This window comes from Diabrotica virgifera, chromosome 10 (assembly GCF_917563875.1).
Source record: "Diabrotica virgifera virgifera chromosome 10, PGI_DIABVI_V3a".
In the NCBI taxonomy this organism is placed as follows: Eukaryota; Metazoa; Arthropoda; class Insecta; order Coleoptera; family Chrysomelidae; genus Diabrotica; species Diabrotica virgifera.
The window spans coordinates 95964308-95984405 of record NC_065452.1 but is presented as its reverse complement, the minus strand read 5'-3'; the positions used below and the strand labels follow the sequence as shown (position 1 = coordinate 95984405).

Below are 20098 nucleotides of genomic sequence, written 5' to 3'. Positions count from 1 at the left end.
TCCCAAACGAGCTAATAAAACGAGGCGAAGAAGAACTACAACGGAAAATATACGAGCTAATACTAAGGATTTGGGAAGAAGAAAGAATGCCCGAAGAATGGAAAACTGGATGGATATTTCCGATTCTAAAGAAAGGGGACACTACAAAATGCAATAACTATAGAGGAGTAACACTGTTAAACAGCTGCTACAAGATATTGACAACACTAATCAGACAAAAACTCTCAAAATACATTGAAACTAAAATAGGAGAATACCAGCATTTATTTATAGAGGGAAGGTCAACAATAGACGCAGTTCACATAATCACACAGTTAATTGAGAAATGCTACGAACATGATATCGACTTACACATCCTTTTCATAGATTTCAAGCAAGCCTTTGACAGCTTAACAAGACCCGACCTAATAGAAGACATGAAGAACCTAGATATACCAACGAAACTTATAAAACTTACGAAAATGACAATGGAAGGATCGACTGCAGCAATAATTACAGATAACGGTATCACCAAAAATATAGAAATAGCAAGTGGAGTAGGACAAAGTAACTCTCTATCAACGTCATTATTCAATGTTGCAATAGAAGGAACAATAAGAGCTACAGAAATAAAAGGTACAATTATTATAACATCGATGTCGCAACTTGTGGCGTATGCTGACGACAAAGCATTAATTAGCAGAAACCTGAACAGTTTAAAGGAAGACCCGTGTTGAGCTGCCCCCCCCCCCACTTGCAAAAATTAAAAAACAAATAGCCCTGATTTATGAGCTATTTATGAGCTTTCATATTCCGCAAACTAAAAATTTTGAGCTCGTTCCACTGAACAGGAATTTAATACTTTAGTGGGGGGGGGGGGCTGAGTCAGCCCCCCACTACTTAAAAATAGGAATATTGAATCGGTTTTTGCGGCAGAATTACGAGCTATTTATGAGTTCTTGAAATTATATATTTTCGATTTTTGAGCTCATCCCCTTCACCCCCAAACAACCCTTTAATTGATTTAACTTAAGAGAAAAATGCTAAGAAAACTTAAAATATATTGTATTGCGGATATAATTCCTATAGCTTATATACTCTAAGAATAAACTTTAAATCACGTGCATTTCGATTATTGAGTTACAACCCCTTCGCAAGAAAATCACCCTATCTTCCCGGCTTAAGAGAAAGTTGTACTTAAATGCATTAAATTAATTATTTGGCGACTACATATCATTTAATAATTTATAAGCTTCCAAATGACGCGCATTTAGATCAGTAAATTGCAATTTATTTTGTATAGTGCAGTCACTGAAGGTAAAAATCAACGATTACCTTCAATTTCGGTGAACCTTCATCGATTTTCACGAAAATTGGTCAGTGGTTAGAGGATACCTCAAGAAACAAAGGTGACATGGTACCACCTTGCGCCTTTACCCTGAGGGTGGATACCGCCCCTTCTCGGGGGTGAAAATTATTTTATAAAAAATAACTGCACAAATCTATAAAAGAACAAATTATAAGCAAAATTTATTATATAAAGTTATTAAAATAAGTCAATACTTTTTAAGTTATTAAAGATCAAAAATTTTAATTATTCGTGAAAAAATGCATGTTTTGAAGCGGTTTTTCGTAAATCACTGAAAAACTGTAAGTTTTTACAAAAAAGTTGATAGTAGTTTAATTCGTATAGATTATATTCTAAAAATAAACTCTTAAATCACGCGCCTTTCGATTATTGAGCTACAACCCCTTCGCAAGAAAACCATCCCATATTCCCGGCTTAAGAGAGAGTTGTATTTAAAATAATTTATATTAATTATTTGGCGACTAGATATTGTTTAATAATTTATGAGCTCGCAAAATATACGCATCTCAATTATTGAATTGCCAGTTTCTTTCTATAGTGCAGTCACTGAAGGTAAAAATCAACTATGACCTTCAATTTCGGTAAATCTCCATTCATTTTCACGAAAATTGGTGAGCGGATTTTGATGCTATCAACTTTTTCTGGAGCTCATTTTTGATAGGTATTTCTAAGTACTTTGACAAATATTTAGTACCTAAGTGTTATAAAATGCTTATTTTTCCCGTTATTTAACCTTGAATCCTTAGATTTGAACAGTCGCAGAAAAAATATACATTTAATTACCAATAACTTACTTTAAATTAACATTAAAGGGTTTTTCAAGTAAGCAATTTATTATATTTTTTATTAGCTTCAATTTTAGTGATAAAAACTTTTTTGGAAAAACTTACAGTTTTTGAGTTATTTATGAAAAATCGCTTTAAAGCATGCATTTTCTTTCACAAAAATTAAAATATTTGATCTTTAATAACTCAAAAAGTATTGATTTATTAATAACATTATATAACAAATTTTGCTTACAATTTGTCCCTCTCTCGATTTGTGGGGTTATTTTTAATAAAGAAATTTTCACCCCCGAGAAAGGGTGACATATACCCCAGGCTAAAACCGCAAGTTGTTATTGTCAATTCGTGAAAATGAATGGAGATTTACCGAAACCGAAGGTCATAGTTGATTTTTACCTTCAGTGACTGCACTATAGAAAGAAAATGGCAATTCAATAATTGAAATGCGTATATTTTGCGAGCTCATAAATTATTAAACGATATGTAGTCGCCAAATAATTAATTTAAATTATTTTAAGTACAACTCTCTCTTAAGCCGGGAATATGGGATGGTTTTCTTGCGAAGGGGTTGTAGCTCTATAATCGAAAGGCGTGTGATTTAAGAGTTTATGCTTAGAATATAAGCTACACGAATTAAACTACTATTAACTTTTTTGTAAAAACTTGCAGTTTTTCAGTGATTTACGAAAAACCGCTTCAATACATGTATTTTTTTCACGAATAATTAAAATCTTTGGTCTTTAATAACTTAAAAAGTATTGACTTATTTTAATAACTTTATATAATAAATGTTGCTTTTAATTTGTTCTTTTATTGATTTGTGCAGTTATTTTTTATAAAATAATTTTCACCCCCGAGAAGGGGCGGTATCCACCCTCAGGGTAAAGGCGCAAGGTGGTACCATGTCACCTTTGTTTCTTGACGTATCCTCTAACCACTGACCAATTTTCGTGAAAATCGATGAAGGTTCACCGAAATTGAAGGTAATCGTTGATTTTTACCTTCAGTGACTGCACTATACAAAATAAATTGCAATTTACTGATCTAAATGCGCGTAATTTGGAAGCTTATAAATTATTAAATGATATGTAGTCGCCAAATAATTAATTTAATGCATTTTAAGTACAACTTTCTCTTAAGCCGGGAAGATATGGTGGTTTTCTTGCGAAGGGGTTGTAGCTCAATAATCTAAATGCACGTGATTTAATAGTTTATTCTTAGAGTATATAAGCTATAGGAATTATATCCGCAATACGATATATTTTAAGTTTTCTCAGCATTTTTCTCTTAAGTTAAATCAATTAAAGGGTTGTTTGGGGGTGAAGGGGATGAGCTTAAAAATCTAAACTATATAATTTCAAGAGCTCATAAATAGCTCGTAATTCTACCGCAAAAACCGATTCAATATTCCTATTTTTAAGTAGTGGGGGGGGGCTGACTCAGCCCCCCCACTAAAGTATTAAATTCCTGCTCAGTGGAACGAGCTCAAAATTTTTAGTTTGCGGAATATGAAAGCTCATAAATAGCTCATAAATCAGGGCTATTTGTTTTTTGATTTTTGCAAGTGGGGGGGGGGGCAACTCAACACGGGTTAAAGGAAGAATTTACGAAGTTATGCAAGGAAGCATCCAAAAGGGGTTTAGAAATAAATCAAAACAAAACAAAATACCTAATATGCTCAAGAAAAAATCCAGATAATGTGACAAGTTTAAATATAGGTGAATATAAGTTTGAAAAGATAGAACACTTTAAATATCTTGGAGTCTCAGTTAATGGAACTAATGATAGAAGCATCGTAATCAGTGAAAGAATCCAGGCAGGAAACAGAGCCTACTGGAAATATAACTTCCTAAAAGATAAGAAGCTTACTCAGAATACTAAACTGAAGATTTACAAAGCAGCAATTAGACCAGTAATCACATATGGTGCTGAGGTAATGTGTCTGACCCAGAAAGAGGAAGAAAGATTGAGGATCCTAGAGAGGAAAATAATTCGGAGGATAGCAGGCCCACTAGATTTAGGTAATAATGAATTTAGAAAACTCATGAACCACGAAGTAAGAGGACTTCTGAAAGGAAAAGACATCATCAGATTTATCAAGGCACAGAGGCTCAGATGGATGGGACATATAGAAAGGAGAAATCCAGAAGCCGTCATCAAGAAAATTTCCAAATGGAGACCTGTATCAGGCAGACCACGAGAAAGACCCAAAACTAGATAGGAGAACCAGGTAGTCGAGGACCTTAAGAAGAAGGTAGTCAGAGAATGGGCAACCATAAGCAAAAACAGGAACGACTGGAGAAAAATTGTAGAAGATGCCAAGTCACCCAACCAATTGTAAAACCAAAATGTTAATGCGTATTGATTCACCGCGACAAACGAATCGGAAGAGCCCAAAGAGGGCGGCAATCACTCCGCTAGGAGTGTGGATGCCATGATGATGATGATTCTACCCAGATATTTATACTTTTCAACGTTTTTAATTTGTTCTCCATGTATTGTTATGCTTTTTTGGGCTTTTGTTAATACCATAAATTGTGTCTTTTTTGTGTTTAGGGACAGTCCGTTTTCTTCGCTGACTTCTACCGCTCTGTCAACCATTTGTTGTAAATCTTCAAGATATTCTGCTAATAAAATAGTGTCGTCAGCAAACCATATATTATTAATTGGTCGACCATTTACTTCGATTCCCGTAGTTACTTCTTTTAGTGCTTCCTGGATTATTTCCTCTGAATTCAAATTGAACAAGATAGGAGACAGGACACAGCCCTGCCTGACAATCTGTATTTCACTTGAAAAGATGTTGTTCTCTTTTACTATAGAGATCTGATTATAATAGATGGTGATAACGATTCTGATGTCTCTCAGGTCTAAGTAATTCGATAAGGCAGATATGTCTGACCTTATCGAAGGCTTTGTTGTAATCCAAGAAACACATATATAATGGCTGGGATATATTTGGGATATAATGTAAATCAATAGAAGATATTGTTGAAATATTTGGACAGTTATTGTGGATTTTATTGAAAATTAAGAAGTATTATATTTTGTAAAATGGATTAAAATTCTAAAAATTTACCTGTTGTGTATGGCATCATATAATGCATCAACTTTTTCCTGGGGCCAACAAAGTGACAGTTTTTTAAGGCATTTTTTTCTTACAATAAACGACAAATATGGAAGAATTTTATTAACTAAATCTTCCGCAGATAAGTTCTGAAAAGCTTCTTCTAAAAACCATTTTTCTTTTACAATTCTTGTTGTAAATAACTGGTTACCTTCTTTCAAAATCTCATACAATATATTAGTTTTCTTAAAATATATTAAAGCCTCCACATAAAATATTCGTTCATGATTATTTTGTGCATTTAATTTGCTTAATATGTCATCACAGTTCTGTTGACTGGCAGGGTTGGAAATCCATCTGTTAAAAGATTCTTTTCTCTGTGCCACAGAGAAATTTTCTGAATTGTAGAATTGATCCATAACTAACTGAAACAATATAAATACCAATTAAGAAAAAACTCTAATTATACAGGGTATCCCGAAAAGATTGGTCATAAATTATACCACAGATTCTGGGGTCAAAAAATATACAATAGTGCACACAAAAAAAGTTACAACCCTAAGTTACAAAATGAAAATCGATTTTTTTTCGTATATCGAAAACTCTTAGAGATTTTTTTATTGAAAATGGACATGTGGCATTCTTATGGCAGCAACATCTTAAAAAAAAGAATGTGTGTACTTTGTACGCACGTAAGAAGTTATACTTCTATTATACAGGGTGGTTCATCTTATTCGCCTCGGTCTCTGTAAGGAAAACCACTTGATATTTTAAAAAAATTTCTTCATAGAAAAATACAGGGCTTTTAATACTACAACCTAAAATAATGTGAATTATACAGGGTGTTCCAAAAAAGAGTGGTATATCAAAGTTATATTTTTTCTTATGGAATGCCCTATATCTGATGACATTATTGAATTGACCTTAAAAAATAAGCTATACTTTCATAAGGGTTCCCTATACCTAAATACAGGGTGTTTTGATTTATTTCGATTTTTATAAAAATGTAAGGTTTTAGAAAAAAAAATAAATATCTACGAATCTAAGAAGCAGTAACAAATTCTTTCTTGGATCTTAATACATAATAGACTATTTAGCATACTTAAACAGATGCTTATTGCAACAAAATTTCTTACAGAGTGGTCAAAATATGAGATTGTTCTATTAACAAATTCAAGCTGTAATAACTTACTTATTTTAAATGGAACACCCTGTATCTTACTAGTCTATCGCGTAGAAAATTTACTTAGCTTTCAATTTGTATTAGGGTTTCCTATAAATATCTTTTTACAGGGTGGTCAAAATATTAGATTTTTCTATTAACAAATTCAAGCTGTAATAACTTACTTATTTTAAATGGAACACCCTGTATCTTACTAGTCTATCGAGTAGAAAATTTACTTACCTTTCAATTCTTATTAGGGTTTCCTATACCTATCTAGCCTCATTTTTTAAATATTTAAAGATTTCCTAATTTGTAAGCTTTAAAAATTAGAATTAAGTACCTATGTCGTGGTTATGTACAACACATCACCAACACCGGCAATATACTTAAATATCTTAGTCAAGATAGTTTCATTAATAAAATTCACATTTTTATCATTTAATCACACAGAGTGTTCTTATTTTAAATGACATACTCGATATTCTATTCTTTATAATGGAAGATATTTAAAATCTCTTCAATTCCATGTTAACATTCTCAATACACATGTTATTCTGTAAATATAAATTCCCATGTTATTCTGTAAATACCCATTTTTACATATGTTTGTACAATAGGCTCGTTTTCGTCAAAGTAGCCATTGCATTTAATTGTTTGTAATTGCGATTTAAAGATTCAAACAAAAAGTGGCGTTCTTAAATTTATTTACTAACCGTTGGGTTAAGATATGGAAAATACTTATACGGAATGAAATATAATTTAAATATCTTCCAGAATACGGCATCTAATATAGGGTATGCAGTTTAAAATAAACATATTATTCAAATTCACATGTAGGCCAAAATCAACTAAAATAATACAACACTCTGTGTGATTACATGATACTAACAATGAAAATTTTATTAATGACAGTATCTTGTCTAAGTATATTGCCGGTGTTGGTGATGTGTTGTACATAAACACGACATAGGTACTTATGTAATTCTAATTTTTAAAGCTTACAAATTAGGAAATCTTTAAATATTTAAAAAATGAAGGGAGATAGGTATAGGAAACCCTAATAAGAATTGAAAGCTAAGTAAATTTTCTACTCGATAGACTAGTAAGCTACAGGGTGTTCCATTTAAAATAAGTAAGTTATTACAGCTTGAATTTGTTAATAGAACAATCTAATATTTTGATCACCCTGTAAAAAGATAGGTATAGGAAACCCTAATACAAATTGAAAGCTAAGTAAATTTTCTACGCGATAGACTAGTAAGATACAGGGTGTTCCATTTAAAATAAGTAAGGTATTACAGCTTGAATTTGTTAATAGAACAATCTCATATTTTGACCACCCTGTAAGAAATTTTGTTGCAATAAGCATCTGTTTAAGTATGCTAAATAGTCTATTATTAATATCCAAGAAAGAATTTGTTACTGCTTCTTAGATTCGTGGATATTAATTTTTTTCTAAAACCTTACATTTTTATAAAAATCGAAATAAATCAAAACACCCTGTATTTAGGTATAGGGAACCCTTATGAAAGTATAGCTTATTTTTTAAGGTCAATTCAATAATGTCATCAGATATAGGGCATTCCATAAGAAAAAATATAACTTTGATATACCACTCTTTTTTGGAACACCCTGTATAATTCACATTATTTTTAGGTTGTAGTATTAAAGGCCCTGTATATTTCTGTGATGAAATTTTTTTAAAATATCAAGTGGTTTTCCTTACAGAGACCGAGGCGAATAAGATGAACCACCCTGTATAATTTCAACGAAATAAATATACTTAACAGTTATAATACAAATAATTACCAAAAATTAACCAAAACTTAACAATGTCAAAAATAAAAAAAATAATATGAATAGTCCGGGATTTGAACCCACGATCTCTGTTCCAATGCCCTACCAACCAGGCTATCAAGGCGCCTGTTATTGACGTTTCGCATATACATAATTACACATCACGGTGACAAAAGTGAAATATAAAAATAGATATTTTATTATTTTACACCCAAGGAAGACAAATCCAAACAAAAATTATAATAAATAATAAATTTACTAAAAAACACTAATACCTATATTATTTTAATGGCTTATTTGCGCTGATACATAATTTGAAAGATTAGCAATGAACAACATACTATTGAACGTAAAGAAATAAATTATTAATCACCTAGGTAGATCTTGGCCATAGAAATAAGTTGCTTTAAACTGCAGTTAAATATATCGCAGTAAATACTTAATGCATTATAATAGTTGCACATGACGAATAGAGGAAAATTCAACATAAGGTTAGTTCTAACTTGTGTATTTCTGAATGTAATCGAATTTCTCACTGGATAAGACGGATAAGATTATAATAAATATACAATAAAATGTTTTAATAATACTCATGTTACTCCTGAGGAAGACAAATCCAAAGACCCAAAAATTATAATAAATATATTTACTAAAAACACTAATATATTCTTTTCACACCTTTTCTTGTACTGATATATTTATACATAACCAGGGCCGCCGAGAGGGATGAGCGGGCCCCGGTAAAAAGTGAAGGGCGGGGTCTCAGTAAAAAGTGGAGTGAGAAAAAAATTGTTTAATTTTTATAGAAATAAAATTATTTATAATAAATAATTAAAAACCTTTCAAATATAAATTTTATTAAATTTTGATTATATTTATAATAGTGAAAATATTTATAATACAGGTGCTTTTCAAGTTTTTTGATTGGCAAAAATGTCTCTAATTTTCGAAAGATCGCGTGATTTTGCCAAATCATTCTCAATTCACAAAGTTGATAGGCAGCTAACCGATCCTGTTTCATCATTAGCTCATAGTATTTTTTATGCGAAAAAGAAAACTAAAGGGTCTTTCTGTTTCTGCGGCTGTCACCGGTAATGTGCAAAATATTCTCAATGTTTAATTTTAATAAGCAAATATATTGGAGAAAGTTGAGATTCACCAATATTATCCTTGTATATCTCTCTCAAATGAAAAATTTTATCTATTAATTCTTCACTAATGTCTTCTTTATAAAAGTCGCGCAATACATACCTGTATCAATTTTTTTCTTAATATTGTCGTCATCTTCATCTTGGAATATCCATAAAATGTTAAATAGCGAATGAATTTTATTTTCCGCATTAAATCTTCTGTTTAAATTGCTTATTATATGACAATATTAAATATTTCCCAGCGAAATATTGCGTCTGGCTCAAAATTATCGGTCGCATCACTACCAGGCCCAGGCAAATCATAAAAAAATCTCACGGGCTTTTTGCGTCGTTTTGCTTTATTTGATGTAAATTCTGGATTTATACCATAATTGCTGGTAACTAATTTAGATTCTTCTGATTTTTTGTAAATCTTTTAGACGCCCTGATATATTTTTAATCTCCATATCCATACCATAGTTTTATCTGACTGCACTGTAGTATTTGACTCCTGTGATTTATTGCGGTTAAAATTTTAAACCAAATCGATTAAAGGTCATAATATTAAATATAGCCGAGTATTAATTAAACCCATTATGGACATAAAGTGAAGAGCAAAAAAAACGGGAAAAATTACGTCTTTGGTCGGGTCGACGCCGGGCCCCTTACATCGCCGGGCCCCGGTAAAATGTACCGTCTGTACCGCCCTCTCGGTGGCCCTGTACATAACTAGAAAGATTTAGCAACTAAACGCCATACTGTCTGTGTGCGCAGTATTATGAAATTTTACTCTCAATCGCGCCTAAAGAAGTTTAACTTCAAAAAATTAAAGTAAAATTTGTGCACCCCATAAAAATTTTATGGGGGCTTTGTTCCCTTAAACCTTCCCAGACTTTTGTGTATGTTCCAATTAAGTTATTATTGTGGCACCATTAGTTAAACACAATGTTTTTAAAACTTTTTTTCCTCTTAGTACTTTTTCAATAAGCCAATTTTTATCGAGATATTTTGAATATTTGTCGAATCCACCACATATTTGTATATAGTTAAGTACAATTATAAAGACCTGTTATTAATCTGAAAATCTATTTATAATTTACATTTTTAGGTATATTTTGAAATTGAAGCCACATCTCGATAAAATGTGACTTATCAAAAAAAAAAAACTAAGAGGCCAAAAAGTTTTAAAAACACTGTGTTTAACTAAAGGTACCACAATAAGACTTGGACCCTTCGCGCATGCGAGCGCCAAAAAATTGATGCCTTTGAGATGTGGTGCTGGAGAAGAATGCTGCGCATACCTTGGACAGGTCATAGGACAAACGTTTCCATTCTAAACCAATTCAATATAAAAAAAAAGCTGTCCACAAGATGTCTGCAACGAATTCTGCAATTTTTTGGTCACGTGGTTCCCAGAGGTGACGACAGTTTGAAGAGATTAATTGTTTCTGGAAACGTTCCGGGGAGAAGACCAAGAGGACGATCACCAACTAGATGGTCTGACCAAATAAAGCATTCAGCTGGAAACTCATTCTGCGAAGCTCTTAGAGCAGCTGAAGATAGAGACCAATGGAGAAACATTGTTAGGAATATTGGAAGAAATCACGATCCTTAGTAATGGGGAAACGACAGGAAAGAGAGAGAGACCACAATAATAGTTTAATTGGAACGTACACAAACATTTGGGGGGTTTAAAGGAACAAAACCCCCATAAAATTTTTATGTAAATATATTAAAAACGAAGCCGCATCTCGATAAAAACTGGCTTATGGAAAAAATACTAAGAGGCAAAAAAGTTTTAAAAACACCGTGTTTAACTAAAGGTACCACAATAAGACTTGGACTCTTCGCGCATGCGAGCGCCAAAAAATTGATGCCTTTGAAATGTGGTGCTGGAGAAGAATGCTGCGCATACCTTGGACAGGTCATAGGACAAACGTTTCCATTCTAAACCAATTCAATATTAAAAAAAGGCTGTCCACAATATGTCTGCAACGAATTCTGCAATTCTTTGGTTACGTGGTTCACAGAGGTGACGACAGTTTGGAGAGATTAATTGTTTCTGGAAACGTTCCGGGGAGAAGATCAAGAGGACGATCACCAACTAGATGGTCCGACCAAATAAAGCATTCAGCTGGAAACTCATTCTGCGAAGCTCTTAGAGCAGCTGAAGATACGAGACCAATGGAGAAACATTGTTAGGAATATTGGAAGAAATCACGATCCTCAGTAATGGGGAAACGACAGGAGAGAGAGAGAGAGAGAGAGAGAGAGAGAGAGATCACAATAATAGTTTAATTGGAACGTACACAAACATTTGGGGGGTTTAAAGGAACAAAACCCCCATAAAATTTGTATGTAAATATATTAAAAACGAAGCCGCATCTCGATAAAAACTGGCTTATGGAAAAAATACTAAGAGGCAAAAAAGTTTTAAAAACGTTGTGTTTAACTAATGGTACCACAATAATGAATTAATTGGAACATACACAAAAGTTTGGGGGGGGGGGGGGGGTTTAAGGGAACAAAACCCCCATAAAATTTTTATGCGGTGGACAAATTTCACTATAATTGTTCCTGCAATAAGAATGATACATTGTCCATTTTCAATAAAAAATCTCTGATAGTTTTCAATATATTGAAAAATATCGATTTTATTTTGTAACTTCAAAGGGCTGTAACTTTTTTTATGAGCACATTTGTACTAAGGTAAGTTAGGTTCAATCGAACTAATTTTGACCCCAGATTGTGTGGTATAATTTATGACCAATCTATACAGGGTGTCCCGAAAAGATTGGTCATAAATTATACCACAGATTCTGGGGTCAAAAATAGGTTGATTGAACCTCACTTACCTATATACAATAGTGCACACAAAAAAAGTTACAGCCCTTTGAAGTTACAAAATGAAAATCGATTTTTTTTTTCATATATCGAAAACTCTCAGAGATTTTTTATTGAAAATGCACATGTGGCACATTTATGGCAGCAACATCTTAAAAAAAAAATTAAAGTGAAATTTGTGCACCCCATAAAAATTTTATGGGGTTTTGTCCCCTTAAACCCCCCCAAACTTTTGTGTACGTTTTAATTAAATTATTATTGTGACACCGTTAGTTAAACACAATGTTTTTAAAACTTTTTTGCCTCTTAGTACTTTTTCGATAAGCCAGTGTTTATCGAGATATTTTGAATATTTGTCGAATCCACCACATATTTGCATATGGTTAAGTACAGTTATAGAGACCTGTTAATAGTCTCAAAATTTGTTTATAATTTACATTTTAGGTATATTTTGAAAAAGAAGCTATATCTCGATAAAAGGTAACTTATGAAAAAAAGACTAAGAAGCAAAAGTTTTAAGAACACTGTGTTTAACTAATGGTACCACAATAATAGTTTAATTGAAACGTACACAAACATTTGGGGGGTTTAAAGGAACACAACCCCCATAAAATTTTTAAGTAAATATATTGAAAAAGAAGCCGCATCTCGATAACAACTGGCTAATCTAAAAAATACTAGGAGGCAAAAAATTTTTAAAAACGTTGTGTTTAACTAATGGTACCACAATAATGAATTAATTGGAATGTACAAAAAAGTTTGGTGGGGTCTAAGGGAACAAAATCCCCATAAATTTTTTATGGGGTGGACAAATTTCACTATAATTTTGTTTTAAGATGTTCCCGCCGTAAGAATGATACATGTTCATTTTCAATAAAAAATCTATAATAGTTTTCGATATATTGAAAAAAATCGATTTTCATTTTGTAACTTCAAAGGGCTGTAACTTTTTTTATGAGCACATTTGTACTAAGGTAAGTTAGGTTCAGTCGAGCTATCTTTGACCCAAGAATGTGTGGTATAATTTATGACCAATCTTTTCGGGACACCCTGTATATCGCTCATCCTGAAGAAAAGTGTCCTAACTTAACAAACAACTTTTTCCAGGGGAGATAAAATAAATTTTTTAGATCTTCACTAGTTCACTGCCAGAGTGTTTTGTATGGTTTTTTACGTTCAGGCCAAGTGGTATATTGCAGATGGGAAAAAATTTTCATTCTTTGGACCAAGCTGCGCAGAAGTAGATTTCCACGGACAATGAAGTCTTATGAAAGAAATTATTTACGTCACCCATATTAAGAAATTCTCGCAAATGTGTCTCTAGCATGAAAATGAAAAAAATTCTCAGTCATATTGACCAATCAGGCCTCTGGGAAAGCTACTTTCTCGGCCATATTGACTGAGATGACAGCGAACAAGTTAATGTACTTAACTGTAAGTTTTAAATGGTAACTGCTAAAATTTAAAAATTAAAAACAAAGAATATGGATAAGTGAATGTTTCTAATTGTGTAAGAGCCAAAACCAAAGAAATTATAATATCTGATTTAACAATAGAAAGTCGGGCTTAGCTTACCTACCTAGAAAGCCGGAAGGGATCATTTTGGCCCCACGTTCTTTAATCAATTAAAACTCAGTTTAAAGAAATTAAATCTACTCTAGACGATAGAATCTGATTTTATTTTTTACTTTCATTGTTTAACACATTCGCTGCCTATCAAATACATTCAGAACACCATACAGTTTGCAGTTTTTGATATGTGCCACACATTGCCTTGAAGTATGATTTCCTTTACAAAATATTTTCAACTGATATTTTTGTCGTTTTTGGATAGTAACAGTGATAGTTGTTGGTAGACCTGGCGTTGCTAAGCGTAGTTCCAGATTTCAGGACGCAAGGTATGGGGTTCATAATTCTTCACACAGCTGAAGAATAAACTTACAGACTGAGTCTACTTCCAGTTATTTCTTTATAAATAATCCATGCATTTATTGCTTCCAAGTCAAGAGTATTATAAAACACATACATAGGCCATCGTCTTGAAGTTACTTTTGTAGTATAAAGACGCGTCATTTGGTTCTCTACACCCAAAATTGTATCTTTGTGTTCACTTGTGTTCACCAACAATTTTATCTTTATTACGTAGATGATCAGTACCAGTATAAGGGTAACCATTTACAATAAACATACATAATAAATATAATTTTACCCGTCTGACAGGAATTTGAAAGAAAGGCTCTTCGAATTTCCCAGAAAACGATAATAACTTACACAGGGCCAATCTGGCCCCTTTAGACTTCTATGGTAGATTTGTTAGAAAAATAATTTATTAAATTTAGTAAACAATATTTTTTTGTGTTAAATAAGTCTTTGTATCAAAATATTAAAAGTCATAAAATATGAAATTATTATTGCCTCAAATAAAAAAACTACAATAACTTCAAATCGCAACAGGGGCCAAATTGGCCCCTCCGACTTTCTAGTGTTAACAAAGAAAAAAATCAAAATTTTGAGTTCACTTTTTTTTTTAAATAACAGTTTACTTTTTCTTTAAATTAATGAAAAATACCTAGGACACTTCTCGAAATACAACGGTTTTTGTGTACAATCATAAGTTCACGTCGAATGTTAGAGCATAACTCAAAACTGTCATTGTTCCGGAATAAAAGTATTCATTTTACTGCCAAAAGAACAATGACACTACTGTCATCTTTCGAAGTTGGAAGTAAACATCTATGTGACATTTTTCCTGGTAAAAGTATAGGATATTTGGAGTCGATTTAACAAAATAACTGGAATTATGCATTTTTTGAGTTGCGTCACTTTTCTTTCTGATGAGCGATATGATAAAAAAACAGCTGATCTGCTCATTAAAAAGTAATAACAGAATAGGTAATAAAAAACAAGTGAGCTTTTAACATCTAGGATGAGACAATCTATTTTGGGTATTAAACACGTTGACGGACAGAACTTCTATAGACATCTAATTTCCATTGATGTAATGTGACCCAATGTCTATAGACGACATTTTTAAAATAACAAGTTGTGACAAAAAATCGGTATCAAAAAATGTCACATTACATCTACAGATGCATATTACATGTGACACGATGTCCATGGTTGTCATCCACATGGTTACAAAAAATGTTAAAAAACTCATTGTTTCCATAAACTATAAGTGTTAAAAGAAATTCAGCAATTTCCCTAATCTACTTTGCAAAATACAAATAGTGTCACAACACTTGGTTATACATTTGATGCACTGTCCATCAACGTGTTAATATATCTAGGCAATTCTTAAAAACAGTAACCAAACAATATTACTTCTGCATCTGTAACGATCCAAACAATAAACAAAAACTTAAATTAACAAATGGATGGTTAAATAATGAAACTTTATAAGTCAAAATCTATACTTTTCAGGAGAGCAAAAAAACATCACTGCTTCCTACATGTTTTTTATTTCTCTTCTTTCTTTCTGTTGAAAAGTAGGTATGTTTTGGCATGTTTTTCAAAGTAATAATTAAATAAATACTGAGAAAGAAAAAACATGTAGTGGCAGGGAAGTTTTTTGTCCTCCTGTTGTAGTTGTAGATTTTGACTTACGAGGTTTCGGTATTTCACCATGGAAATACAAGTAGTACAAGTGGCTAAAGGTTCCAAACAAAAAAAAAAAAAAACAGATAGAACTATTAAGAGTTTCAAGCTAAAACACACACTGTTTACAAAATATAGAACATTTTAAGGAAAGAAAATGTAATCGACAACCCTTTATTTATCAATTATACACATACCTGTAAAGGGCCTCAATGTTAATGTAGAAAAATGATCAAATTTTCTAAAAACCGACTCAATGAGAATGGGTATTAATTCTCCATGGTGTGTAAAAAGCTGTATCTGCTGAGATCTAAAGATGAATATTGTTATTTTAAATACTTAAGAATATAATTAGTTTTTACCTTATATTGTGCAATAATGATAAATAGTTAAAAAAACACAATTTTCTTCTTCTTCTTCCTTTTTTTTGGGTTTCGATTTTTTTTTAATCATTTACCCAGTACATGTTATTGGTTATGCGCGTCTTGCTCAAGGCAATGCACAACCAGGTGTCCTGTCAACTTCAGATCTATTTTTTTTTTTTTTGGTCCTATGTGGTCCTTGTCCTTCTTCTTGTTTTTCTGTAGCTAGAGGGGGAAAAGTGTTACAACATTTAAGGTTAACTTAAGACTTTTCTCGTTTGGGGGTAGCTTCCAAACATTTTCACATAGGTTTAGGGCTGGCTACCTTCGGTTAGGATTAAGGATTTTAAGGATACAAATATAATTTTTGACATTTTAGGAGATTCCCTGTATTTTCTGAAGTATTTATTTATTGTTATTGTTATTATTATTATTTTTTCAAAATTCTATAGATCTACTTGAAAAAATTTGATAAATTTATTGATTATCTTAATAACTTTATTCGAGGGTTTATATAAAATGCTCTGTAAAGATATTGGACTGTCTGTTCCAGCTTTTATTAGTTCTAGATACAAATCCATATCTTTATGTTTATTTATGGGGCACTCAAAGATGATGTGTACCAATGTTCCCATAGTACCGCATTCGCATATCGGTGTTTCCGTTTTGCCTATTTTGTGGAGATAACAAGGAGTTTTGCAATGTCCACTTCGTAAACGATTAAGGTTAGTAATATTGTTCCTACCCAAATATCCACATTTGTTATACCAAGGTTTTATAGGGAAACTATCCTGCAGTCCATAATAGTCCGGATATTTACCTTTAATTTGGGAATACCAGTTATTGTAAAATTGAGTCAAGATGTTCTTTTTTGTAACACAAAAGATATCTGTGCTGATGTTTTTTACATCATATGGTACTCTTAATTCTCTCCCAATATTGGCCAAGCTATCTGCCACCTCGTTGCCTTTAATCCCCTGATGTCCCGGTACCCATTCTAATCCTATTGAAAATCCCATATTATTTGCATCTACCAGTAGTTTTTTGGTCATTATAGTTACATAATCCATTTGGTCCCATTTGTGACTAGATATTTTGGATAAGGCACTTTTTGAATCTACAAAGATCACTGCTTTCATGATTTCCTTTTCAATACATACCGACATGGCTTTGTATACCGCTATTATTTCAGTTGTGCAGATTTGTGTGTAGTTATGGAGTCGTGACGAATATTTATAATTGATGCTTGGGATGTAAATTCCAAATCCCGATTGATTTGTTTGTGGGTCTATTGATCCATCTGTATATACGTGGGTATGATTATTATATATTCCACCATATTTAGCTATGAACCTTTCGTTCGATTCAATTTCATATTTTTCAAATTCTAGACTTTTAATTGTAATGGGGTATAGAAGAGTTTTTCTTTCTACCTCATATATAGGATTGATTTTATATCTAATTATGTTTTTTGTTTTTTTGAGTATATTTGTATATGCTAGTGAGTAATCAGGTATGACCTTGTTCCTCCAGAATCTATTGTTTGCATTTATTGCTTCGTTTAGCTTATTTAGACTCTTTACTATGATATTGTTTTTTTCCGGCATTTGTTTGAGTATATATTTATGTGCTAGTATCTCCCTTCTAACTTGTAACGTTGTTACTGAACATTCTGCTTGCAATATTAAGATGGGTGTAGAACGTAGACAACCCGTTACGATTCTCAAGGCAACATTCTGTACTTGTTCCAACCTCATCATCAAACTTTTACTGCAGGGGTTTAAAAGATTGGCTGCGTAATCTAAATGAGATCTAACTATTCCTTTGTATAAACTCAAAAGAATGTTCGGGTCAGCTCCCCATTTTGTACCACAAATTGCTCTCATGACATTTATTCCTTTGTTTGCTTTAGTTATCATGTCGTTAATTTGAATTGTCATATTCAAATTGCACTGTAAATGAAATCCCAGATACTTTATTTCATTTTTCCATGGAATTTCCATATTTTGATATATCAAATGTGGGAAGTTATAAGCCTGACTTCTTTTTCTAAATATTATTGCTTTTGATTTGTGTGCTGAAATTTTAAAGTTGTGTTTCTCAAACCACTCCTGTAAATTTATTATATGGGTATTTAAGGAATTAATTAGCTTGTATATATCAGATCCTTGCACCAGAATTACAAAATCATCTGCATATTGAAAACACTCCATCTCATGGTTTATTAAATCATGTAGGGATCTAGTATAGAGATTAAATAATATTGGACTGAGTGGAGACCCTTGAGGCAATCCAGTGGATGCTTGCATTGGGCCTAATATATTATTTGATTTGTCTTTAACGTAGATATTTCTGTTGAGCAAAAATTGCAAGGTCAAGTTTGCATAAGTTATTGGGATGTCATACTTTAATAAGTATTTATATAGCAAATATATATTGACTGTATCATATGCCCTACTGATATCCAAAAAAATTCCAATTGTATTTAAATTTTTACTAAATCCAGTTCTAATATAATTAATTGTTAAAGCTAAGTTATCGTTGCACCCTTTGTTTCTTCTGAAACCTAACTGCTTAGGGCTTAGTATCGATTTTTTTTCCGTTATTTGTTCTATTCTTAATTTAATTATATTTTGCAAAATTTTGCCTACACATGACTCTAGAGCTATGTTTCTATAATTATCCTCACATAAAGGGTCTCTATTGGGTTTTAAAAAGGGAATGACAAGGGTGTTTTTCCATTCTTGTGGAAAACCTGTGTTTCTTTTAACTATTTGATTAAATATTTTTGACAATGTATCTAGCGCCACCAGGGGAAGTCTGTTTATCATGCTATATGTTACAAGATCTAAGCCAGTAGCCTTATCCTTTTTATTTATGACACTTATTATTTCTTGCCTTGAAATGTCCTCCACATCCTCGTTAGTTAGGGTAACCATGAACTCAGGATCTGTTATGTCAATTGCCAAATTATTTAATATGTTCTGAGCTATGTTTTTGTTGGGAAGTTTAGCAGGGATTACAGCATTTTGATATGTGGAGAATAGCTTAACTGTTCGCCATATTTCAGATAGAGGAGTGTCCCTTGTCAATCCATTGCAAAAGCTTTTGAAGCTATTTCTTTTTTTTGTTTTAAATATTTTTTTACTGTATGCAAATATTTTTTTGATTTCAATATAATTTTCATTGCTTGCTTCTTCCTTATATTTTTTAATTTTTTCTTTTCTTGTTTTTATTAAATTAGAGCATTCCTTATCCCACCAGGGAGGGCTTTTCTTTTTTCTTATAGATTTTTCTGTTTTCAAGAGAGGTATTTCCTCATCACTCACCATTTCCATAATTTGTGTAAATGAATTATAGTCTTCACACCCATTCTTCATCAAGTCTTCCATTTTTGAAGCATAATTCTCCCAATTGACATTCTTTGTATTTCTTTTATGACTTTTTTGTGTTACTATATTTTCATTTACAATTGCGATTTTGCAAGAAGTTGGAAAATGATCACTGCCTCCAGAATCCTCTAACACATCCCATTGGCATATATTTGCAATTTCCGAGGAAATTAGTGTTAGGTCTACCGCTGAGGCATTCTGTCCAGGTAGGGTAATCCGCGTGGGTCTCCCATCATTGCAGCAAACTAGATCCAAATCCTCTAAGGATTCAGCAATTATTCTTCCATTAACATTAACAGACACTTGACTTCCCCAAAGTGCATTATGTGCATTCATATCCCCCATTAAAATTTTATTTCCCCTGATTTTATTTATGCGTCCAACCCAACTATTTAAATTTATTTTTGCCCTAGGATGGATATAAATGTTAATAACTGTAATGTCCCAATCTATTATTTTTATTGCTAAAATTTGAATTTTACTAACATTATTATTATACCTATATACTATTTTGTGATCCAGACTATTATGAACCACAGTAGCTAGGCCACCATAACCATCCCCTCGATCCAACCTATGTATTTCATATCCTCTTAGATAGAAGTGATGAT

At 32.2% G+C, this 20098-nt stretch overlaps 1 protein-coding gene across 3 annotated transcripts in view; it reads right to left on the bottom strand.

Annotated features, from left to right (window-relative positions):
* LOC126893274 (uncharacterized) overlaps nucleotides 1–20098 on the bottom strand; it is a 518645-nt gene that overhangs the window by 19867 nt on the left and 478680 nt on the right. Inside the window, exons 2-4 of one of the 3 annotated variants that reach the window (XM_050663289.1) lie at nucleotides 16096–16314; nucleotides 15931–16043; nucleotides 5213–5625 (exon numbers count right to left, since the gene is read on the bottom strand). In XM_050663289.1, the coding sequence (XP_050519246.1) occupies nucleotides 5213–5619 (407 nt within the window). In that variant the 5' untranslated portion in view covers nucleotides 5620–5625; nucleotides 15931–16043; nucleotides 16096–16314. Of the gene's footprint in view, nucleotides 1–5212; nucleotides 5626–15930; nucleotides 16044–16095; nucleotides 16321–20098 lie in introns of all 3 variants that reach the window. The other 2 variants (XM_050663287.1, XM_050663288.1) reach the window with 2 other exon arrangements.